Source organism: Tarenaya hassleriana, unplaced genomic scaffold (assembly GCF_000463585.1).
Source record: "Tarenaya hassleriana unplaced genomic scaffold, ASM46358v1 Cleome11, whole genome shotgun sequence".
NCBI lineage: Eukaryota > Viridiplantae > Streptophyta > Magnoliopsida > Brassicales > Cleomaceae > Tarenaya > Tarenaya hassleriana.
The window spans coordinates 947,104-971,145 of NW_010961290.1; the positions used below are offsets into that span (position 1 = coordinate 947,104).

At 39.6% G+C, this 24,042-nt stretch overlaps 5 protein-coding genes and 1 long non-coding RNA gene across 10 annotated transcripts; 5 read left to right on the plus strand and 1 right to left on the minus strand.

The window, feature by feature from the left end:
- The first annotated feature begins 1,367 nt into the window (after positions 1-1,367).
- On the plus strand, positions 1,368-4,820 carry LOC104805261 (protein WVD2-like 7). Its single transcript, XM_010529763.2, has 8 exons — positions 1,368-1,587; positions 2,064-2,594; positions 2,685-3,590; positions 3,686-3,744; positions 3,820-3,891; positions 4,017-4,119; positions 4,207-4,278; positions 4,421-4,820. Exons 1-8 carry the CDS (start codon positions 1,516-1,518, stop codon positions 4,607-4,609), a joined length of 2,004 nt encoding a protein of 667 aa, XP_010528065.1. The 5' UTR covers positions 1,368-1,515; the 3' UTR covers positions 4,610-4,820.
- A 2,724-nt stretch (positions 4,821-7,544) lies between these two features.
- LOC104805262 (ultraviolet-B receptor UVR8) lies at positions 7,545-10,927 on the plus strand. 4 transcript variants are annotated; one of them, XM_010529768.2, is made up of 7 exons: positions 7,545-7,848; positions 8,618-8,661; positions 8,741-9,018; positions 9,120-9,469; positions 9,560-9,961; positions 10,044-10,407; positions 10,477-10,927. In XM_010529768.2, the coding sequence occupies exons 3-7, from the start codon at positions 8,794-8,796 to the stop codon at positions 10,714-10,716; spliced, it is 1,581 nt and encodes a 526-aa protein (XP_010528070.1). In that variant the 5' UTR covers positions 7,545-7,848; positions 8,618-8,661; positions 8,741-8,793; the 3' UTR covers positions 10,717-10,927. The 4 variants fall into 4 exon arrangements, with proteins under 4 accessions (XP_010528070.1, XP_019057131.1, XP_019057130.1 ...); XM_019201585.1 differs by lacking the exon at positions 7,545-7,848 and adding an exon at positions 7,898-8,164; XM_019201584.1 differs by lacking the exon at positions 7,545-7,848 and adding an exon at positions 8,453-8,471.
- A 551-nt stretch (positions 10,928-11,478) lies between these two features.
- On the plus strand, positions 11,479-11,841 carry LOC104805953 (anther-specific protein BCP1-like). Its single transcript, XM_010530673.1, has one exon. It carries the CDS (start codon positions 11,479-11,481, stop codon positions 11,839-11,841), a length of 363 nt encoding a protein of 120 aa, XP_010528975.1.
- A 306-nt stretch (positions 11,842-12,147) lies between these two features.
- Positions 12,148-15,747, minus strand: LOC104805264 (actin-related protein 3). 2 transcript variants are annotated; one of them, XM_010529769.2, is made up of 9 exons: positions 15,190-15,656; positions 14,513-14,972; positions 14,027-14,173; positions 13,814-13,906; positions 13,592-13,711; positions 13,246-13,356; positions 12,888-13,013; positions 12,709-12,807; positions 12,148-12,603 (listed from the first exon to the last, which is right to left on the minus strand). In XM_010529769.2, exons 1-9 carry the CDS (start codon positions 15,234-15,236, stop codon positions 12,523-12,525), a joined length of 1,284 nt encoding a protein of 427 aa, XP_010528071.1. In that variant the 5' UTR covers positions 15,237-15,656; the 3' UTR covers positions 12,148-12,522. The 2 variants fall into 2 exon arrangements, with proteins under 2 accessions (XP_010528071.1, XP_010528072.2); XM_010529770.2 differs by lacking the exons at positions 12,148-12,603; positions 12,709-12,807; positions 12,888-13,013 and adding an exon at positions 13,020-13,138 and having other exon boundaries at positions 15,143-15,747.
- Positions 15,748-16,973: 1,226 nt separating this feature from the next.
- Positions 16,974-21,929, plus strand: LOC104805265 (oxysterol-binding protein-related protein 1D). The gene is made up of 8 exons (XM_010529771.2): positions 16,974-17,940; positions 18,272-18,625; positions 19,025-19,109; positions 19,298-19,761; positions 20,275-20,430; positions 20,544-20,852; positions 21,016-21,360; positions 21,537-21,929. The coding sequence occupies exons 1-8, from the start codon at positions 17,356-17,358 to the stop codon at positions 21,705-21,707; spliced, it is 2,469 nt and encodes an 822-aa protein (XP_010528073.1). The 5' UTR covers positions 16,974-17,355; the 3' UTR covers positions 21,708-21,929.
- A 384-nt stretch (positions 21,930-22,313) lies between these two features.
- LOC104805266 lies at positions 22,314-23,834 on the plus strand. Its single transcript, XR_770451.1, has 2 exons — positions 22,314-23,311; positions 23,410-23,834. It is a non-coding gene; the product is annotated as an uncharacterized LOC104805266 (long non-coding RNA).
- The last annotated feature ends 208 nt before the right edge of the window (positions 23,835-24,042 follow it).

The following is a 24,042-nucleotide window of genomic DNA, read 5'->3' on the forward strand; positions in this document are numbered from 1 at the left end:
CGCGACTTGTTACGTGGTATTTTCCAATTTTATTTATTTAATATATTTATAACGTCAAAAAATTTTATTTAATTTGTAATGGTTATTAATGTCATCAAATCAAGTCGCATAAATTCCTAACATCTGTTTCACATAAATAGACAAGAGTTAGTTACTATAAAGATAAAAAAAGATGTAAAAAAATCTCAAAGATACCTAAATATTTATAGTTCGAAAATATGTTAAGTATCTGTTATATGTATATAAATATCCCATTTATAGTTAGATTAACAAAATGATATAAAAGTAACAATTTTTTAAGATAAAAAGAGAAATATAAAGCGATGGTCCATCAAGGCACGGATAACCAGAAGATTCGTGAACGTGGCATCTAACATAATCAAGGCACAATTGAGGTAATTTAAAATATTTCATGAATTTTTTTTTATTACATTTAGTTTTTTTAAATGGTAATTTGATTAAATTGAAAATAAATAAATAGAGAAAAATGGTTGCAGACAGATTTTGCTTGGTCGTCAAAACTTGTGTTCTTTTCAACCGTAGGGCAAAGAATGCTTTGTCGCTCAAACTAAACTTCTAAGATTCTTATTCCACGTGGAATTTTAACTTTTATTGGCATTTATGAATATTCATTGACGAAACTTACCCTCCCTTCAACAACTATTATTTTTCTTACTTTTAATTCATTGATGTAATAAAATAATGAAAGACGCAGATTTGCTCGAATTGGCATAAATTTTTCTTCTAATTTTTTTCACGCCATATTTGGGTGAGAAATGAAAAAATATTATATATAATTAATTTAGAGGAAAAAGAACATAAAGATATTTGAATTGAAATATTAAAATTACATTTATAAAAGGGAAATGCAAGCCATGGAAACCGAAAGAAGATCCCTTATTCCCAGATGACAAAGGGAATAACTAAAGGCCGGATGAACAGCTCCATCTTCTCCACTAGAGCAACCCTCCTTGTCCTTGCAGGGACCATTTATACCGACAACTTGACCGGCCGCTTTCTCAAGACTCAATACTTCATCTGCACTGCTAGCAGATACAAAGGCACCATGGCAAGCTTCATCGCCAAACCCAACATTGGAAGCCCCACCGATAGATTCCGATTCATTATCAAACACGCTGATCCCACTCTGAGATAACTCGGGAAAGAGGTGAAGCCCAAGCCACGAAAGTCCACTAGCCGTTGGAACCATACGTAAGGATGACGTAATAAATAAAAAAGCAAGAATTAATAAATAATCCAATCGGATTTTTTTATATTAAATGAAAACGATTCGTATGCACACGTGTCCTTTGTAAGCAACTACAGTCGCATATCTGGAAGTGGCCGTTGGGTTTGAAATTTAAAAACCGGAGCCCATAGATAGAACCGACACAGAGATTGGAGCGGAATCAGGATTTTGCGGAGGAGTGCGAAGAATCCAAAGATTAGGGTTTTTGTTTCCCAATTTGTACGGCGCTTTCTTTTCTTATTTTTACCCGTTTGGATAGCGAGAAAATGGGGGAATCCGCTTGTCTTCGGAGATCCTTCTCTCAACCCGCTGGGATTTGTTCGCGCGAAACCGAAGAGGTCAGTACTTTATCCATAGATTCGGGATTGTTCTTTGTTCTTTTCACCTCGTGGCCGTTTTTCCGAATCTCTGTTTGGTAGGATAGAAAGTGTGGGAAACCTCGGGACTGAGATTGTGGTCTGTGATTGTCTCAGAATCACCTCCCTTCTTACATCGAGAACCGATCGAATCTAGGGTTTTTGCTCTCTTTATTGGTACAGAAATCTTTGTCGTAGTTGCCTCTTAGATGCAGAGAACTTCACTATTAAAAGAGCAACGTTCCGAATCTTCTTTTAGGGGATTTTAAATTATACTGTACATGAGAATGTGAATTATTTACGATAATTGCGTGTCTTCGTCAGCTAATTGAAGCATTCTGATAATAGAAACTCTTTTCTTCCTTGTGTTTGTGGATTTTAGTACGTTTCCTATGGAAAGCTGCTATGAATCTGTAGTTCTAGAAACATAGTTTGAGATGTAGATTTTTGGTTGGCAGGGAGATCCTGTTCGTGCCCTGACAGAATCCGTATCCTTCGGTAGATTTATGTCAGAATCTCTGGCATGGGAGAAATGGTCCACCTTCTCTCACAATCGTTACTTGGAAGAGGTTGAGAAGTTCGCCAAACCAGGATCTGTTGCACAGAAGAAAGCGTTTTTTGAAGAACACTACAAGAAACGAGCTGCTATGAAAGCGGCAAAGCTTGAAGAAGCCAATGTTGCATCTCATAAAGTCTCAGGACATGGAAATGCAGGAGGAAGCCAGACAGATGATCCAATTGATTCACAAGTACAGGTGACGGTAACTACCAGTATGGTCGTCGATGAAATAAGACAGGAAGAGATCTGCAATATCACAGAAGATCTTGTAGTCGATGTGAATTCTGGTACTTGTATTTCCGAAGTGGAAGTTAAGACTGATGTTGAAGCTGGTGAAGTGACGGATAAATCAATGGAGAATCTTGAGCTGCCCGAAGCTACGGAAAGCCACTTTGAGGTTGCTGTTCCTGACGGCAAGGTGTTTAATGAGGTAATATTCTTGTCCAATCAAATGCCAGATTTTCATTTATCACAGATTCGGAGTACAAAGCAAGTTCTACCTTTTGTTTCTTTTTTTCAGGGGAATCCTGCTTCTTCAACCAAAGAGAAGCGAACGAGTTCTTCTTCTGGATCAAAGGCCTCCGGCAGAAGACCAAGACTGACACCCTCTTATGCTAGAGAACTGGATTCTTCACACGAGAGATCTGAAAAAGGCACAAACTCAAACAGAAAGAAGTCTATAAGCGCGACAAAGAAACAGAAGATATCGACTCTTGAATCCAACAAGGGATTGCTTCAGATGCCCCAACAGAGTTCTAGAAGCAGTACCAGTGCCAATGTTACAGTAGAAGTGGACAAGAAGAGAACAGTTCTGAATTCAGTTCACATGTCCATCAAATATGTTTCTCCTCGTCAAATGAGCAAAACCGAACCAAAATTTTCAGTAAGAAGCTCAACTGTGCGAGAAGCAGCTTCTCCCAATTCTAAAGCCACTCCTAGAAGCAGTTCAAGAACTAAAGCTACAGGAGAAGTGGATAACAAGAAGAGATTGCGCCCAAGTTCAGCTCACATGTCAATCAACTTTGCTTCTTCTCTTCATCAAAAAGTTCCAATAAAAAGCTCAACTAGACGAGAAACGACTTCTACCACTCCTAAAGCTGCAGGAGAAGCAGTCAAGAAGAAGATGTCAGTTTCAAGTTCAGTTCACATGTCAGAATTTGCTTCTTCTCCTTGTCAAACGAGCAAAACAGGAAAGAAAATTCCAATAAGAAGCTCTACTACACAAGAAGCAAATTCATCCAAGGCTGGAAAAAATGTTCTTCCCAAGGGTGGTAAGGCATGGGTGGATGTCCCTGGAAGTCAAAAGACACCATTAACATGTTCCTTTCGTAGGCCGATTAGTACTAGAACTGATGTTGGTGGTACCGCTAAGGGCTCTCCCAGAACGGCCAAAAATGACTTAGATACTGCAAAATGTTCAGCCAGAGTAATTTTCTTCATCTGTAATTCTCCATTACATGCTTCGTATTCTTTGAGCATTATTCTCATTTTGAAGCTAACTTCATCTTATGTATGATGCAGGCATCTACGATCAGGTTACCAAAACTTCCTCTCAAGAATCACCTCTCTGAAGACAATAGGTTGCTTTTCAACTCTCTTCTACATTTATGATCCATACTAGATCTCTGTTGACGACTCGGTTTCTTATTTTACAGGAAAGATACTATTGTAGGCAGTTCGATTTCAGTCAGAATACCCACAAATGAGCAGATGGAGTCTTCTGTCAAGTAAGAATTTTCAGAAAACCATGTTGTGACATGGTTTCGTGTAAAACGTTTTTGGTATCAGATCATGTGCCCGTTTACTAGATTCAGAGAGTGGGTTTTTTTAAACTGGATCTTGTTTCTTGCAGCCAGGGAAAGCTTTCAACCCCTCGTGGAACCAAGGCAAGAGCTTGCACGATATCCTCACCTTTCAGATTCCGGAGTGATGAAAGAGTAGAAAAGAGGAAAGAGGTAGTACAATTAATTAAACACATCCCGATTATCCGCAACTGAAACATGAGTTATGAACTTGTATTTTTCCATGGCTGTACCTGCCAGTTCTTCAAGAAACTGGAAGAGAGGAGCAAGAATGAGGCGGCTGCAACAGATCAATTGCCCTCTAGCTCAAAGGCAAGTCACTCACTTCAAAACCGTATCGAACTCGATTCTAAGCATCTGCATAGTTCAAATGGAGAAAACTAGATTCTTGCTTGCTTTTTCATCATTTTGAGTGCTAAAAAATCTCGATGTGTGCCAATATAATTCTATGCAGATGCCCCTGACAGGACTGGTCTCACCGAGACGAAGCCTACGCTCGAAAAACAATGGAAATTCTCATCGGCCTCCCATGAAAACTTCTTCAGTAATCACCGCCGCGGGTAAGGAGAATGCAGCGGCCGGAGCGAAGAAAAGAAGCATCAAGATTCACATGGAGAATCTTTCTCCTAATATCCAACAATGACTTGTGCAAGAATCACTCTACGGTTTCTGTCTGAAGTAGAAAGTTTTGTCATGGCGCCGATTTCCTCGAATTCATCATCTATATGTAGCCCCTGTGGTTCTATAGATGTAAATTGTATATATATCTCTCTATATATATATGTGCGCGCGTGTGTGTTATGCATATTCTTTGCCCTGTGTTATAAGCTTCAGAATCGCGTGTTTCTAATCTTCGTATTGGTGTGAATGTTCTTCTCACAAGGTGATATTCAGGGTTGAGATTGATCAAAAAGAAAACTATTGGGTCAAAAGAGAATATGTGGGCATCAGCATATGCGGAGAGAGAGAGACGGGAATTACCAAAGTCAGGTACTTTTCTTTTCTTTTCTTTTCTTTTTCTCTTCAAAATTTATTTCTTTTCATTATCTCTCTCTACAATAATGCTAAATCATAACTGTGTCCAATTAATGCGGCAAACTCCACGTGTTTTCCGTTTTCTCCATGTTTAATTTCTATTTATTAATGAAAAATTAGTCTGAAATATTCTAATTTGCATAATTTTCTCACACAAAAAAAAATTGGCATCAATGTCGGTCGTCGGACAAAAAACGATGGATGTGATAAAATAATTTTAGAGAAAAAGAAATTATCATATGTGATTATTGAAGGAAGGAACGAGAGAACAGAGCCGCGAGGGAAAGTCGGGCTTTGAATACGTTGAATGCTTTGTCCAAAGATCAAGAGATCGCAGATCTCTTAATTTATGATGTTTCATGACCACATTAACATTACATGTTTCATGATGTTGTGTGTTTCAGCCCTCATTATTCAACATGCCTTTGCAGACAAAAATCTGTTTTTTTTTTTTTCTAACCTTCCCTTTTGGTTCCAAAGATTGCATAGAGGAATCTAAGCATACTCTTCTCATACGTGGGTTCATGTCTTGCCCACAATTGGTCTTTATATTCATTTTAACTTTCCAAAAAAAAAACAAATTGCAAGAAGATGATGGTTGACGAATCTTTTTCTTTTTCTCTCTCAAAGTAGTGACATTTTGAATTATACATATATATAATATTTTCTAAAAATCTAGTATGATTTTCAATTGAAATGATATTTGTTGTGGTTATACAAAATTGCATCAAATAAGATTTAATCTAAAATTGTATCGATTGAATTCAGATCAAATTTGAATATAATACAATATAATGAATTTTTATAAATATAATTGGTTAAAAATAATTTCTTTTAGTGAAAATGAATGCGAAGGGAAACGAATAAAATTTAGGAAGAACCAAAAGGCGATATAATAATTTAAATTAATTTTTTTTGTAAAGCTAAAAAATTCAAATACTCACCCCCTGAATTTGTGTTTTTATCGTAGTTTAGATTGTTTTGAGCACATAATCTATAGATAAAGTAGTCGTGTGGGAGTTTTTCTAATAATTTTGTAAAAAAAATAATCCGAGGAGTATTTCATTTTCTTTAATGGAAGGTTTTGGTCAAATTTAATTATTGGGTCTTGTCGCTTGCAGCACTAAGGCACATCATTAAATTGCATGAAATTCTTTATCCGTCACATAATTATAACAATTCTTTTTTTTTGTTTAATATAATTATAACAATTCTTCTTTCGTCTCATTACAAAGAAAGTTGTTTTATGATAAAAAAAAAGAAGATAGGATAAATTCGAGATAAAATACGTAATTACACATTTTGATTAACTATTACAATAATTACTGCGGAGTATTAGTTATTTCATCTTTGCATCATCCTAATTTTACGTTAAAAATCGATTATATATAATATCCAAATAAAGACAATATAATTCTGCAAAAAAGTTTATTAGTATAATTCTATGGAATATGATGACAAAAGAAAACCATAGCTCCCACATCATCATCAACTCCAAATATATAAAAAGAATTCCAGATAGACCCCTAAATGATATGCTGTCTAACTCTTTGTAAAGCATATCATAAAATAAAATGCACATGGAATATGCTTAGAGACACAGCCAAACACATTTTTATATCTTCATAAACTTTTTTTCCCCATTAAAACGTAACTTTATTTTGGTTAAATTATCTTATAAGATAATTTGTTGTATTTTAAGTTAATTATTTCTAACCAAATTAGCATGTAAGATCTTCTCAAATGAGAATCGAACTTACCTTTTTCAACCCGAAAGTTGAATACTTGATTTTACCAAAATTATTCCCTCGAATTTTGACAGATGGTAAAAGATGCTTAAGATTCTTGCGACACGTAGGACTGTGGATGTGAGAGTCCACCAAGCAACCCACAAACATATATATATATAGGGTATATAATATATGGACCACATATTCATATACCATGGAAATGCATAACCATGTATTAGTGCTTCAATTCAATTTATTCCACCCTACCGTTCATGTTATAAACACCAAAATATAGATATCATTAGAAAGAAAATAATCTATATATTATCTATAAATAATTTTAACATAGTATGATGTTTATTTGAATGACAATACCTTGATTAAAATCTGGATTTTGAAAATAAGTAAGAGTTATAGTTTTTTTTTTCCCTTCAAAGTGACAAAATAATAATTATTTCACAAAAGAATATGGGATGATGGATAGCTATGGCCCATATATAAAATGCAATATGCGATTATCTTTTTTCACAATATTAAAATAAAGGGATCCGTTGGATAGATAACTTGCTCTACCACTCAATGCTTTGTTTGCGTTTGACACACATTCATGGAGACATGCAAGCATTATATATCCAATTATATGATGATTGCACGCAATTATTCATGCTAATATATATTTATAGGTTTCAAAGTAAATACTCACACAGATATATATATATATATTTATACATATATATATATATATATGTCGAATTTTACAATGTAAATACATCTTGCAGGGAGAGAGAGACACCTGATCGCTTTATAAGGCCGCATAAGAGACACCACAACCCTCCCCCTTCATCTCTCAAGAAAATTTGCAGACCCTCCAAAGGAGGAAATCAAAATTAATTGGAAAAAAAAGAAAACCTTTTAGAAATCTGCAAACTTTTTTGAAAAATCCCTTCGTTTTTTCGCCTTGAAATCTCATACCCAGATCATAGCCTCTTCCCTTGCTCTGATCAGACAGAAACCCACTTGCTGTTCTGGTCTCTGGATTCTGATTTAGATTTGCTTGTCGTTGATGGTTGTTGGTGATGCAGATGGGTTTCCAGAAATCGTGGTTTTCTCCTTACATGTAACCTCTCGTTGTCGAATTCTTAATTCGGTATCTGTTTCGCTTCTGATGTGATCAATAACCGGATATGATTCTAAAGTCTATCCCTTTGTATACCATTAGTAAAGTAACGATCTGTTCTTCTCGTGGTTCTCATACCTCCGATGTTTCTCTCTGTTCATAAACTTTGGAATCCTCCGATCAAATTTCACAATTTTTTTTTTGGGAATTTCATGTTTGTGGGTTCGATTGTTTCTTCTGTTCATCGCGATAAAGTCAATGGCGTTTCGTGTGCAGCAGCAAAAGGACTTTGCGTGACGAACAGTGTCTTCCTTCCGTATCAGAACCGTCTCTCTATCTAGATTTTATTTTGTGTGTGTTCTTAGAATATCGTCACATTTTGGACTACTATGCTTCTCTTCCAAGTTTTCTTTATCCCATTTATTCTGGTTTTCAATTTCTCGAAAGATTCTGCTTGATTGTTGTGTATCATATTGAGATTCTCTGATGGGTTAAAAGATTTTGTTGGAAATTCAGATTTACTTGTTTGTTCTTGATGAAAAGGTTTGAACTTTTGGTTCTGGTTTTTCCTCAAGAGTACTTTGTCCATGTCATGTCACTGAGAGTGTCCTCCAAGAATCTTGGTAACTTAGTTTGTTATGTCCCATGTTTGCTTGGACACCGCTGCCTTAGAATTATGGATGTGGTTTCAGTCTGATTGATGATTGTTTCCGTCTTTTGAATTCGTGTCGAGAAGTTTCCTGATTCGTCCATGTTTTCATCTGTGTAGATTCAGGGCCTAGAGCTTGTTGACCGATAACTAGACAATCGAAGGTAGTTAGTTCTGTTTCTGTTCTGTGATGTGTATTTTTTTGTTTCAGAGAGCAATGTAGTCATATATCATGGTTTTCAGGTACTCGGGCACTTCAGAATTCGGGCATTGCAGAACTCGGGGCAGTGCCCGTGATGGACGCTACGACAAGCAAAACCCCGTCTGTGCAGTATCATAACTTACCCGAGCAGACGATTGCTGCCATTGTTCCTGCTCCTGTTCCTGCTTTTCAGCGGCAAACACGCCATTGCTTTGGAGATGCCGCTCCCGGAGAATTTCCCTTGGCTGCTAACCCTTCCATTGTCCTACACGTTCTCACTGAATGTAGATTAGATCCTTGTGACCTTGCCAAGCTAGAGGCAAGTTATTTCCATCTTCCATTTTCCGAAAAATGAAATCTTTACTGACGTTTTTAGGATTGACGGTGCTGCTGATTTGGTTTTCGATCTGTATGTTTCAGGCAACATGCTCATTCTTTAGCCAGCCAGCAAACTTCGCCCCTGACTCTGATTTATCACTGCCAGAGCTTGCAGCTCTTGACATGTGCAGAAAAAGGGCCATTTTTAAGCCTATGAATGAAGAACAGCTCCAAGAGATGAAACGGAAATGCGGGGGCTCGTGGAAATTGGTCCTACGGTTTTTGCTGGCTGGAGAAGCGTGTTCTAGACGGGAGAAATCACAGGCAATCGCTGGTCCGGGCCATAGTGTTGTCGTGACGTCAAAGGGAGAGGCTTTCTCTTTCGGGTATAATAACTCTGGACAGCTCGGACATGGCCACACTGAAGAACAAATACGACCTCAGCTCGTCAGGTTGCTCCCATTTTACGTTAATTCTTCGATAACAGCATGACCCGAGAATGGTACTGCAGATTTTCGTTGATGGAGATATTTCTGCTGCAGATCGTTACAAGGCATCCGAATCATCCAAGCAGCAGCTGGGGCTGGTCGGACAATGCTAATCAGCGACTCGGGTCATGTTTATGCATGTGGAAAGGATTCTTTTGGTGAAGCAGAATATGGAAGTCAAGGAGCTAAACTTGTTACAGCTCCTCAGCTGGTAGAATCATTGAAGCACCTATATATTGTGCAAGCTGCCATCGGGAATTTCTTCACGGCTGTACTTTCTCGAGAAGGAAGGGTTTACACGTTTTCATGGGGCAATGACAGTAAACTTGGACACCAGACCGATGCCAACGACTTGGAACCTCAGCCTTTGTTGGGGCCTTTGGAGAATATTCCGGTTGTGCAAATAGTAGCCGGGTATTGCTATCTCCTCGCCTTGGCTTGTCAACCAACCGGCATGTAAGCTCCTTCCATCGTCTTAACTCAACTATTCAATGGGTTGGACGGTAATTTTCTCACTCAAGTTTGAATGATGAATCAGGTCGGTGTATTCAGTTGGCTGTGGACTGGGAGGAAAACTTGGTCATGGCTCGAGAACAGACGAGAAATACCCACGACTGATCGAGCAGTTTCAGAATCTGAACCTTCAACCAAAGGTGGTTGCAGCCGGGGCATGGCATGCGGCCGTGGTGGGTCAGGACGGTAGAGTCTGCACGTGGGGATGGGGAAGATACGGTTGCTTAGGACATGGGAACGAGGAATGTGAATCAGTTCCTAAAGTCGTGGAAGCGCTGAGACATGTCAAAGCTGTGCATGTCGCCACAGGAGATTACACGACCTTCGTGGTCACCGACAACGGCGACGTTTACTCCTTTGGTTGCGGAGAATCTGCCAGCCTCGGACAGGTTTGTGGTTCTATTCTCGTGTTTTTAGGGTTCTCATGTCACTGTTCTGAAATCTCGGGTCGATGGCAGGGAGGAGGGCAAGGCAACGTGCTGAGCCCGGCCCTGGTAACGTCGTTGAAGAACGACGAACGGGTGGTTCAGATCAGTCTGACAAACTCGATATATTGGAACGCTCACACCTTCGCTCTGACGGAAACTGGTAAGCTTTACGCGTTTGGAGCCGGGGACAAGGGTCAGCTCGGGACAGAGCTCGGTCCGAACCAGACCGAGCGTGCCGTCCCGGAAAGCTTGGACATCGATCTCAGCTAAGCATTAGCTTTCAATGGCAGCTTCTGGTTTATGTTCATAATAGTTGTTGAAGACAGAAGCAAAACCAAACAAGATATGGTTCAAAGTTGGGGAATTGTCATTTGTAAATAGGGAAAAACATAAGTGAACAGATGTCTTTAAAATTTAACATTTTGTGTGTAGTTAGACATTTTCATTGGCAAAGTAGATAATGGTGTTTATTTCTGTTTCAGGTCTTTGTTGACAAATCTTTATTCTTTTTATCTAATGATACCTCAAAATTATGATTAATATATTTTTTAACATCATTGAAGAATATTTATTATTTGATTAAACTCAATATGCGTTGTTAATCGATGGAAAAATAAATATTATTATGGGCCCTTAATGAGCCTATTATGGGCCCAATAATCTCCTTCCTAAGCCCATAGTCATATTAATCAGTAATCGCAATGGGCTTAGATCCCTCGGCGTCCGATCACACGCGCACCTTACGCGCGTGTTTTCCACCTTTTCAAAATCGCAATTATGTTGCAATTTCCTTTTGTTTTCTTTTCTATATTGAGAAAAAAGCTTAAATTAGAAATATTAAAAAAATTCTGATGTATCGTTTTTAGAGTGTAAAAAAAGAAAAAGGAATACGATTTTGGCAAAGCCTCACGTTTCCAGGTCTTCCTCCTCGCACTTAACCCAAAGCTATATATAAACAACGAAGCTCCCTTTTCTCGAATCCAAAAAAAAAAAAAATTCAAGGAAGAAATTTAATTTGAATCGAAAGACACAATGGGGCGCCTCCAGCTTGCTCTTCTCGTCTTCGTCCTCGCCGTCTCCGCCGCGATCGTATCTGCCTCCGAAAATTCCACGGCGAAGGTGAAGGCGGAGGCTCCCGCCACCAACGGAGGCTCCGACGGCGAGGCGCCGGTTGACAACAACACGATCGGGACCACCGACGATGGTGGCGACAACGACGACGGAGCAGCCGCACCCTCTCCCGACGACGATGACGTGGTGGTTCCCGGACCGATCGGGAGCGAGTCTTCGTACTCAAATTACCCTCCGGCTCAACCGACGGGCTCCGCCGCAATCGGGGGCGTCTCCGCCGTGACTGGCTTCGTCGCCGTTGCAGGCTCGCTCTTCTTTTTCTGAGCTAAGAAGCTTCGCGCGTCAAAATTGGAAATAATTTAAAAATAATATATTGAAGTAATTGTGTGTATAAATATGGATTATAATCATTTGTAAGCTTAATGTATAATTTAAAGGGATAACTGCAAAAGCAATCACCCAATTTTCGTGTGTTTCTGTATTCCAACAATTCCGAGTTTCAAATATCTATATTTCAATATTTAAATTTTGTACATTCTATTTGGTATTTCACAAATAATGTATATTAAATTAAAATACGCAACCTTGAATAAAATAAATATGTAAAAAATCGCCATCAACATCATCACATACGCATAAACACAATGTTCAACCATTTGTTACTTTGACCTCAAGTCAAGAAGAAGCCTTTTTGGTCAGGCTCCATATGATATGAAAAACCCTAAAAATCATCCAGAAAATTCTATGGATTCCACAACCGAAGATTCTTTGGGATTCACACAAAAACCCGACTTCTATTATCAAGAATCTAACCAAATAATCAACCTTACAATGTGCATGTGCATGTGCATGTCTCCTTCTGAACCAAATTGCTCCTTAACCCTAATTCCCAACTGAAAAAAAGGGATGGATGAATTTCGTCAATGGCTTCAAAACAGATAGCCTGGGCCACGAGCAACTCCGATGGAGCTTATTTTGATGGAAGTATGAAGCAGCTTCGATCTTTCAGTACATCCCCTTGAACACAGGGTTCGTCCGGCATATGCTTGCTCCATATTCCTCGTACTCTTGTTTCGTATGGCAGCTCTGCAAAAATCACAGTACAAAAATGGCCATGGATCTCAGCACGAGTTCAGTAGGAAAGAACAGAAGATGTTTTGGTCGTGTTGTCGGAAAGAGAACCCCTCTTACAGCAAAGAATTCGGGAGTTGATGCAAGAACTGAACCTCCAAACCAGACTGCGAATCTCTGGACAGGATGGCTGACGATGTTAACCTCCAATGGTTGAGCCTATTGTCACAAGAAGAAAGGGAAAATGCTCATCTTTCAGAACTGAAATATCACCAAGTACGGAAAAATTCCATTCTTACTTTAATTTCATCACCAACACGAGCATTATTCGCAAGGATACGGGCATCAACAATCTTCTTAAGATCTCTCTGCAACCTTCTTCCGAAATCCTTGAACATGGTTGAACCTCCGGACAAAACTATATTCTGAAACAAGCCACAGTCCATCAGTACATAACACAGGGTCTCACAAAAGAAGGATCTTTGTACTCCTTGGAAAAATCTTCATCTCCGAACCATCTCCTACATATGGAGGTTTCCCACTCTTGATGCTAAATGGAAGCAGCGGAAAAGAAGCAACCGAAATTGAGATTTTTGAATTAACAACACAATCACAGAGTCTAAAACCATACAAGCAAATCAGATCAGATTTCCAGACCTTATATAAAGCTCTTCTTGTGTCAATTGGTGCAGACTGAATACACTTGTCTATGACAGCTGGTAAGGGAGTTGTGAAGTCATTGCTGTAGATCTCCGGATTAAAGAATATCTACAACACATATCAACCTAATCGTCAAAGAAAAAAACATAATGAACCACATGAACATGTGTGACCCCAGGATAGGACAGCCTTCTAATCCAGAAGCCTATTTTACTGATTTTCCCTCGATCAAAATGAGTAAACTAGGGTTTCTCGGAAAGCAAAATACTGTCTGTATCAGAGCATGATGCTAAATCAGATTTTACTAGGCATAGAAAAATGCCACAAAGAGGAGATTACAAACCTCTGGTCCAAGAAATCGTTCATAGCCTACATCACAAGAATATGGTGCACCTGTCTTTGGTTTAACACCTCTCCATTGCTTAATGTACTTGGCTGGCTCTTTGTCATGCTTATTAAACTCCTGGAATCATTTATTTATGTTTTATGTGCATTAAGAGGAATTTGAAGCACACAAATAATAATATATCATTAAATGACTTAAACCTTAAACACAAAATATCACCTTTACGATATCTGAACAAGTGTAACAGTACATTTCTTTAACTTTACGGGCTACATCGAATGAATCTTCTGGTGGTATGTTCTCTCCCCTTTCCTACAAGGGGAAAAAAAAAAGAGGGTAACATCTTGAATGGATTGGAAACACGAAATCAGAACACAGAAAACCAAAAGGAGGAGAAACCAACTATATTTGAAAGGCAGAAATGGTGCATACCCGCATAAGTTGCTGGATAAAGAGGGAAACATCTTTCCCAGCAATTGGAACCGACTTGATGCAACTCCCAATAACATACCCCTCTGCAACAGGTACAATATGAGTGGCCCCATCTCCAACATCTACTACGACCCCTGTCATCTCACACTAAGAATAACTGTAGGTCAAACTAAAAGACAAGAACAAAAGACAGATAAAACAGGACAGGGAGAATGTCTGAAAATCACAATTAGCGGAATGAACGTAGAGGAGCCCATGAATCAGACGTATATCCCTACTGTAAACACAGAGACAGGTGAAACGGATGGAAGAAAACTAATTATTTGTTCTAGAAGAAATAAAAACATTCAATCACTTCGAGTCCAATACTTCCAGGTCAAGAACTCATCCAACCCAAAAGCAATCTGAACATTTGGCAGCATAGATATCAGAATACGCTAGCAAGCAACACAAACCTTTAAAAAACAGAGAAGATTCAAGACCTACCTTGGATGTTGTATACCCAGCTGCAAGTGCGGGCACTGAATTAACAGCAATGTATAGTCCAGGAACATTGAACGTTTCGAACATAATTTCTCCAGTATACTCTCGACTTTCGGGAGGGGTAAGAGGACTTTCAGTCAGAAGAAAGTAATGATCCTCTGGATCGCATCTCAGATAGTTGAATATACACTGCTGCCAATACCTTTCCATTGCATCCCAGTCCTCTACTTGGCCATGCTCAATTGGATAATGAAGATTATAGGTGCTACTAGACCTTGATCTTGTAAGGGCTTCATCTCCAATAAAGAAATCTAGATCTGCCATCACCCCAGCGCTATGCTGAGCTAACCAATTTGACTTTGAGGAACTCTTGGATTGATTCAAGAACGACTCATTAACAGCAACTACTGTTGGAAGAATAAAGCAGGGTTCTACATTACCAGCAAACCCTATCTTAGTATACCTGCGATACACCCAAAGACATGAACCTAATGAATTACAGAACAAAACGCAAAAATAAGGACAACCCAGATGATCCTTCTTGTCTCATCACATTCTGAGGTAAGGAAATAAAAAACCAACGAAGAAAAAAACCTCATTCACGCATTTCATCAGACAAGTTGGGGGCGCAACCTATCAAACATGTAGACAAACGCGAGCAACCGGAACGATTCACATACCCGGTTCCGTTGTCGATGACGACAGCGGGTCGAGAAGTCGGGTCCATTAAGAAAACTACGGCGGCGATCACTACGGCAACGGCGGCTCGCGTGGCGGTGGAGGATCTGCGACTGAGATCCCAACGAGAATACAATAAAACAAAGGATCATAATCATAAACCACGCCGAAGAAAGCGCAGATACGATCCCGTCTCCGTCTCTATCGCAGTGGTCGCTGACGACGGCAACACGAGAATAAACGTGGATCTCAAGCGAAAACGACAATTCAACAACCAGCAAAAGTTCCTCTGCTTCCTCCAAACAAGAACCATTTCACCGAAGATGAGAACAATCCCGATGATACGTTCTCATCATCGTCACCTGTGTTTGTCACTACAGATGACTCTGAATCTTGGTATCGGTGTATCGTCTTTGCTGAGCGCAACGGTGCTTTTGTTTGCCTTCATTTTTTGACCTGCAATGATCAACGGACTGGGCAATAATTTTAGGCCGTCCGATCTTTGAGATCCCGGAATGAACGGTGAGAGATGAGAAGAAATATGTAACGTGGGACCCAATGCAACTATTAGGCGTTGGAATGAGAGGAGCGTCCACGAAGGTAAAATTGTCCCGTACGGTAAACACCGTTAAAAAAAAATGAATCGAAAGTTTTTTTTGTATATATATATATATATATTAATTTATTAGGAATAGTTTGAATTTGGGCTGTAAATGGGCCTGTGGTATAAAGGTTAGTGAGCTCGAGCTGAAAATGGATGTAGATGTCGGCCCATATTTTATTTATGATATATTGTAATGTTTTTATTGATCTCACAAGCCATATTTTTTTTTCTACGACTGTAAATAGTAAATACAACAAGATGATATTTTAGTGTGGGGGAGCATGCACGTGCCATCACGTTTGAGGCAAAGGGAGCACGTGACACGTGACTCATCGTGACCTGCCCTCTCCATGTGGTGGAGAGAGAGCTATGGGACTTGCTGGTCGGTCCATTCCACGTAAAAACAAAACAAAATCTCCCTAATCATTGATTTTATTAGATAATGCTTAGTATATTACACAAAAGGAAAAACAATTTTAATTAAAAACGCACCTCGTGGAGAGAATCTTTATATATGTGTGTCTGTATATATATATATGAGATATTCAGTACCACAGAAACATTATATTTTTTAGTACACAACATACATATATAATTTTATGAATTCTTTTATCACCAACAAAACTAATTTAATTCACACAACACAAAAAGATTCTTAGTAATATATATATATATATATATAATATGAGGTGAATGCATGGAATTTTGATCATTTTCATGTTTTGGGCCGCGATTACATTTCCAAGTAAATCGATGATATAAGATTGTATTTTCGTCAACAATATTACAGCCCATATAAAAAAAATATATATATACAAAGAATCGGAGTGAAGATATTTATCGGCTTACATAAATACACGCCGGATCTCATGCATCGTCTATGGATGTACACCTAACTTTTTTTTATATATTAATTAATTTATACTGTAAATATTATACCGAATAAAATTAAGAAAACAAAATAAAAAAAGGCAGTTGCTGTGTGAGGAGTTGCTTTAAAAATAGCAAACTATTTAATATTATAATAAAATCCTCTAATCGCACTGGTCCATAAAATAATAATTATGTTGACTCATGATAATAATAATAGTAATAATAATTATAATAATGACCTTTCCTCCTTTTTTTCTTTTGTTTTTCTTTTCCTTTTTCTGATGATTTTAAACGGTTCTCCCTCTCTCTCTTCTCTCAACGATCTCTGCACACTGCACAAACACAAATTTTACTGACCACTGCCTTAATTGGATCTGCGTGCCCCCTGACTTCTCCATTATAGCTCTCTCTCTCTCTCTCTCTCTCTCTCTCTCTCTTTCTCTCTCTCTCTCTCGCGTACTGATTGTCTCTGCTGCTGAGTTCCGAGTTGCAGTCATCTTCGGCATCTCCGACCGGCGAGTCTTTCGATCTGCGGTGGATCTCGGTTCCTCGGGTGCAGCTCGACCTTCTTCGTTCTGGATCTCTGTTTCTCCGCTTGGCATTGAGGATGTGGGTCGTCTTTCTCTTTGTGTTTGATCCTTTGGGTGTATGATCAATGTTGATGTGAGTGTGGGATTTTGTCGGCGCGGTGATGAATCCTCTCTGCTGCATTGCTCCGGTTTCGATCGAAGATCGGGCTAATCCGGTGGTGGCGAAATCGTCGGCGACAGCGAATCAACAGTATCAGCTAGGGCTCGAAGCTCCTCCAATCGGTAAACCCAGTAGCAATCACGCCTCCAAGCCGTCGCTCTCGATTCAGGCCTCGTGGATCAGCCAAGATCAGCTCGACCAGCTCTCTTCCTGTACCGCCAAGTCCGATGCCGTTGTCTCTGATGAAGCGAATCAAGAGGGCAAGGATCACTCCTCTAAGGGCGGATTGTTCGCAGGAAACGGCGTCGTCACAGGAGGTGGAGTTGCCGGGATCATGTATAAGTGGGTGAACTACGGGAAAGGTTGGAGAGGCAGATGGTTCGAGCTGGAGGACGGCGTTTTGTCGTACTACAAGGTCCGTGGACCTGATAAGATCATGATGAATCCTTCAAAAGAGACGGGCGTGAGGGTGATCGGCGAGGAATCGATGAGATACATGAGGAAGGCGAGCTGCAGCAGCAGCAACCGGCTTGGCGTCCCTGCTGCTTACAGGCCTTGTAAACCCTTCGGAGAAGTACATTTGAAGGTCTCATAACTATACTTGTTTGCTGGTGCAATCTGAGAAGAGGAAGTGATGATAATATCCGTTGATCCCTTTGAAATGTTGAAAATGTTTTCACAATGATGGAAATTTTATTTGCTTCTTGTGCTAGGAATAGAATGTTCATAGAAGAACTTCATTGGTGCTGAGAAAGATCTTATCTTGAATATCCGGTTTATTGCATAATGTTTGCTTGGCTTGCATGTCAGTCTGCATGTTGTTTTCTAGATGCAGTCTGTTAGGTTGGGTCTGATTTAAGCTATTCATCTGCATTCCCTTGAATTGGCAGCTGAGGTTATATACAACATTATTGTAGGTTTCTTCAATTCGTGCAAGCAAGTCTGATGACAAAAGGCTTACCATATTCACGGGGACAAAGACTCTTCATTTGCGTTGTGTATCGAGAGAGGACAGAACAGCTTGGGTTGAAGCCTTGCAAGCTGCCAAAGATCTTTTTCCTAGAGTGCCCAGTACTGATATTACACCCACCGAAGATGCAGTTGTTTCAACCGATAAGCTACGAGAGAGGTTATTGCAGGAAGGCATCGGTGAGGCAGTCATCAAAGATTGCGAATCTATAATGCTCTTGGAAGTTTCTGTGGTGCAGAGCCAATTAAAGATTCTCAAACATAAACACGTCTTATTACTGGACACACTTAGACAATTAGAGGTATGCGTTAATTCTCCTTGATAACGCACTTTGATATGACCTTCTCGAGGATTGGTAGCTAATGGTAAGAATGGAACGAAATAGCTGCTCACTGCTGTGTTGAGAACATGATGCTAGGTGGCCATTTTCAGATTTTTCTTCCCGAACTGTTCCAAATTCTGTGGAAGTGGGTGAAATATTCAGTCATCTGGCTGTTGACTTGGGTCTGCCCTGATCACAAATCTCAGTGTGTATTATGTGGTCTTTTAACCTTTCGTGAATAACAGTATTTTCTGGATTGATTATTGTTGTAAACGCCTTCCACTTTACGCTCCTGTTCTTCATTTGCCAGTCATTTTGATGCAGCTTCCCAAGATGAAAGTTGAGTCATTGATGACCTCTTTTAAATTATTTTTGCAGACTGAGAAAATAGAGCTGGAAACTACTGTAGTAGACGAAACAAAGGAGCATGACTCGTGCTGTGGACAAGGAAGAAGATTTAGTGGTTAGTTATTCATTTTAACTTTAATCGCAGGCGCTAGTTTGTTGATTCTCTATTTGTGCAACCGCACAGTCGCACAAAGTTAATATTCTATGACACTGCACGATTGGGAGATTCAAGTAGTGTTGTGTTTTTCTTCAACTCACTTGAGAAAAATCTTATTAGTTTTCCTTATTATTGTCTCTGAACAGATTTCTATTCAGTCATGTCAGAGGTAAGTGCAAGTGATTCTGAGGCAGATAATGAAAGTCAAGATGGAGCAGATGTTGAAAGCGATGAAGATGATGTGGCATTCTTTGATACTAACGATTTCCTGTCAGCCGAGGCACTGCGAAGTGCTTCCTATCGCAGTAGGGAAGCTGCAGGAAGTGGTTCTATCTATGATAAAGATATATTCTTTTCTGACCGATTGCATGATGTTGCAATCAGGATTCCCCAATATCCATATGTTAAAAGAAGGGATAACTTACCGGAACCAAAGGAGAAGGAAAAGCCAGTTGGGTTGTGGTCAATCATCAAGGAGAACATTGGTAAAGACTTGTCTGGAGTTTGTCTCCCCGTATATTTCAACGAGCCACTCTCTTCTCTACAAAAGTGCTTCGAGGATTTGGAGTACTCGTATTTGGTTGATCGAGCATTGGAGTGGGGAAAGCAGGTCTGTTTGCTCAGCCCTTTTTTCGTGTTAGAACAAAGAGGAAACCTTGATGCATTCTGTGTATCATGGTGCATTTCCTTAGATTTTTTCATTTGCTGTTTCATATTTGGAGAGCTCAGTAGTCTCCACTTCTCTTCCCATTGGTCAGCAAGCAAGTTCATTGGATTTTTCACCCCTTGTAGTCAAGTCCTTGGTTGCTGCTGCCTCCGCATTTGCTGGAAAGACTGGAATTTATTGTGATGCTTTTCACTTATCATAGAAAAGCCATACACATTTGGTTTTTTTTCTCGGAAATTTTGCATATTTGATTTTTAGATTGTGTTCTTCCTTCATTTTTTGGTGGCTTGAGCTTTTATTTATTCGGGTTGTGTTTCCTTCAGAGTTTGTTGTATAATCTGAAACCGCAAGTTCCACAAATTCATTGCAAAACGCTTAAAATATTATCATCTTTCTAATTGTATTGACTTAACCAGATCAACAATGTTTTAACATTATAGTTTTTGCTCATTTCAGGGGAATGAATTGATGAGGATTCTAAATATTGCAGCATTTGCTGTATCTGGCTATGCATCCACAGAAGGTAGGCAATGCAAACCTTTTAATCCTCTGCTTGGTGAGACCTATGAAGCTGATTACCCTGATAAAGGACTTCGTTTCTTCTCTGAAAAGGCAAGCATAATTTTCCCAATAATCTCCTTTATACATGAAACTTGTATGGAATTCAATTCATTGATAATTATAACAATACTTAACCTTTTGCCGGCCATAATTATGCGGTTCAGGTGAGCCATCATCCGATGATTGTTGCTTGCCATTGTGAGGGACAAGGCTGGAATTTCTGGGGAGATTCAAATATCAAAGGAAAATTCTGGGGACGATCAATCCAGCTTGACCCAGTTGGTGTCCTGACATTACAATTTGAGGACGGAGAGACATTCCAATGGAGCAAGGTTACCACCTCGATATACAACATCATCCTTGGTAAACTTTACTGTGATCATTACGGTACCATGCGCATTAAGGGCAGCGGCAACTATTCCTGCAAGCTGAAGTTCAAGGAGCAGTCAGTCATAGATCGAAATCCTCGTCAGGTAGCATTCTTTGAAATTTGTTTTTTGAAGTCTCCGTTCCTTATTTCCCTCTAATCTTCATTCCTTGACTAACCATATAACGATAGGAGCTTTTAGACGTGATTTTAACAGTAACCCATTTTCTCATTAGGTGCTCATGTAGGTTTCTTGAATTCAAATGCAGGTTCATGGCTTTGTGCAAGACAATAGGACTGGGGAGAAGGTAGCTATATTGGTAGGCAAGTGGGACGAAGCCATGTACTATGTATTGGGAGACCCGACAACAAAACCAAAGGGATATGATCCCATGACAGAAGCCGTGTTGTTGTGGGAAAGAGAAAAGGCTCCTACAAAGACAAGATATAATCTTTCTCCTTTCGCCATCTCCCTTAACGAAATAACATCTGGACTGCAAGAAAAGTTGCCTCCGACTGATTCAAGGCTGAGACCGGACCAAAGGCACTTAGAAAATGGCGAATATGAGTTGGCAAATGCCGAGAAATTGAGACTGGAACAGCTGCAAAGACAGGTACAAGAAATTTTGGTTACTAAACACGAAATATTTTATCCTTCTCTAAAAGACCACAATACAACAACAATAGCACCAAGTTTATTTGGAGTCGAGTGTATGAATTCTTTTTCTCTACAAGACCAGAATGTCATAAAAAAATCATTGACATATTATTCTCGGGTTTGATGATTCAGGCAAGGAGGCTGCAGGAGAAGGGGTGGCAGCCAAGATGGTTTCAGAAGGATGAAGAAGGGAACTATCGGTATGTAGGAGGATATTGGCAAGCTCGAGAAAAGCGGCTGTGGAATGGAATTCCCGACATTTTCAGGCAGAGTAACACAGATTCAGCTCTCTTGTATCCTTGACCAGTAATAACAAAAAAGGTGGTCCGATTCGGTATAGAAGGCAGGTCGGGTTGTCGACCTTCTAGCCCTTGTGTTTCTTGCTTCTCCTTTGTGCTTGTGGGTAAAAATGATGGATACAGAATGAAGGAAAGGAGTGTCAAGATTATTATGGTTTTGGAGACCCTCCCTTTCGAACCGAGACTCTGTAGTCTCACATCACATGCATGCACGTCTGTTTGGTTACTGCTTCTTCGTGTTTAGGAATCCTTTGTTGATTTGTATTGCATTAGTCAATATTTTTACCATGAAAAGCTTTTGGAACGAAGAAAGAACAAGTTACTCGCCGGAAAATCATTCTCCGGCGCGAAAAAACCCTTCTTCGGCCGGAAAATTTGATCCATATGCGCAGGAGGTTTCTAACTTTCTACCCGTAAACCCTATCACCGCCCATTCCGACCTTTTTTTTCGACGTTTTGGGCCATATAAAGGCCGAAAAGTGGTTATTCAGACGGCCCATCTTGCTATGGGCCTATTGATGGCATTTTCGTAATTTACTCCCTGCCATGTCTCCCCTCTATTTTCTATTTATAAGAGCCCTTAAACCTAAACCCTATGATCTCCGCCGATGGTCGCTCTCTGCAATTTTCTCCCTTAGCATATTACGTTCTTCTTTTCCTGCAATTCTCTGCCTTCGCATATTGCGTTCTTCTTCATGCTTCCACTTCCACGTCTGTTTTAGCAGAGCCTTTCTCTGATATCAGAATTATACTCTGGCATCACAGCTAGTCTCTAATACCTTATCTGTTTGCGTGAATTAAGGAGAAACTTAGAGTTTGATTCAACGAGTTTCTTAGTTTTTTTGTGATCGCTTTCGATAGGCGTTGCGTTCTTCGCTTGGGAATTTAGTGACCCAGAAGAGCGCGTCAACGGAAGCGTAGAGTGAATTTTTCAATCCGATGGGGTTGCGATTTCAGAGTTCTCTGAAAGAGCATTTTCGATCCGATGGGTCGAGCTGTTTCGTGTCTTTTCCATCGATCCATTGGGTTGGAAAATTTTTCAGATTTCTATTGCAGATTACGAAAGAAAATAGTATCTCGGGCTTTCTTGATTTGATACGGTGTTGTTGCTTCTTACTGGTGAACTCTCTTAAAGAACACTGGGAGATGTTCATGTTTCCGAAGCATAGATAAACCTGGCAAGAATTAAACAGCTCTGTGCAAATCTATCATTGCACAGTCGTTACCTGTCTCCTTGTACATTTCCTTCAATTATGTTCCGAAATTTGTGTTTTTTTCGGTAGATTATGTGTTGGTTTTGAATCCATTTGTGTTTCTACCTTTGATTTTCTATAAAGTTTTGGTCTTGCATGTTTATTTTCCGTAATTAACGTTTAAGTTCGTGTTTACTGAAAGTATGTGTTGTGTTTTAGTTATGAAAGCATTTAGTTTACTACCGTGAAATCAGAGATGGTAACGGTAACCAACATGGAGCGTTGCAGTAGAACAGAACTGAAATCATTATGGAATCTCAGTCTCTGTTCCTGGAACTGAATCATGATTGTGTCAGGCTTTAGCCATCTCGGTGTCTTGGTGGAAGCTCACGTGATCTTGTTGTGCATGCTCTATGTAATCTTGTCCAGAAGAGCCATGCTACTTTGATTATGCGTTTCTTCTTGTTATCTTTCAGACCCGACCCATTTCTTCCCCACCTTACGTGTCTGCAGTGCCAAGGGAGAGCATCTGGGTTTGGTCGGTGAAGGTTTCAGGCTTTGTTCGAGACTTGGAGTACTTTTTGTGATGGGGTCAGGACACATTTCACATTTGCGGGTAACTGATTCAACAGAATGCGCCAGCAGATCGAACGCTCAATATGTGGATCGCGTTCTGGTTCGTGGCGGTTCCTTGCTGGTCAAGCATCGGCCTGTCGTTGACCGCTGCCTCATCTTCCCGAACCTTTGCTCTCCTGTCGTGGGAGAATGTACTGTTCCTAGAAGTTAGCTAGCTCACTTGAACTGAAGATGCATGGAATTGTCTGAAGCTTAGGCTTCAAGGCAGCTCTTTAGGAGTGTGGCCCAATTCTGTATCGGCTTATTCCAGGCCCAATTCTATTCGACCCAGCCTTATAAAATGTTTCTTTCACCTTTATTAACCATTTGTGTCATTTTTCGAATAAATAAATAAATAAATAAACTCATTGAAATTTCATATACTATTTGTCATCGAGTAACGTTTTTTCTTCGTATATGGCACTCCTGTGAATGTCGTTTGATGGTGAATTTATTTAATCATTATTATTATCGACACACATTTCGCATTTTGTCATTTATTTGTAAATAGTTCTTTGGGATTACGTCACC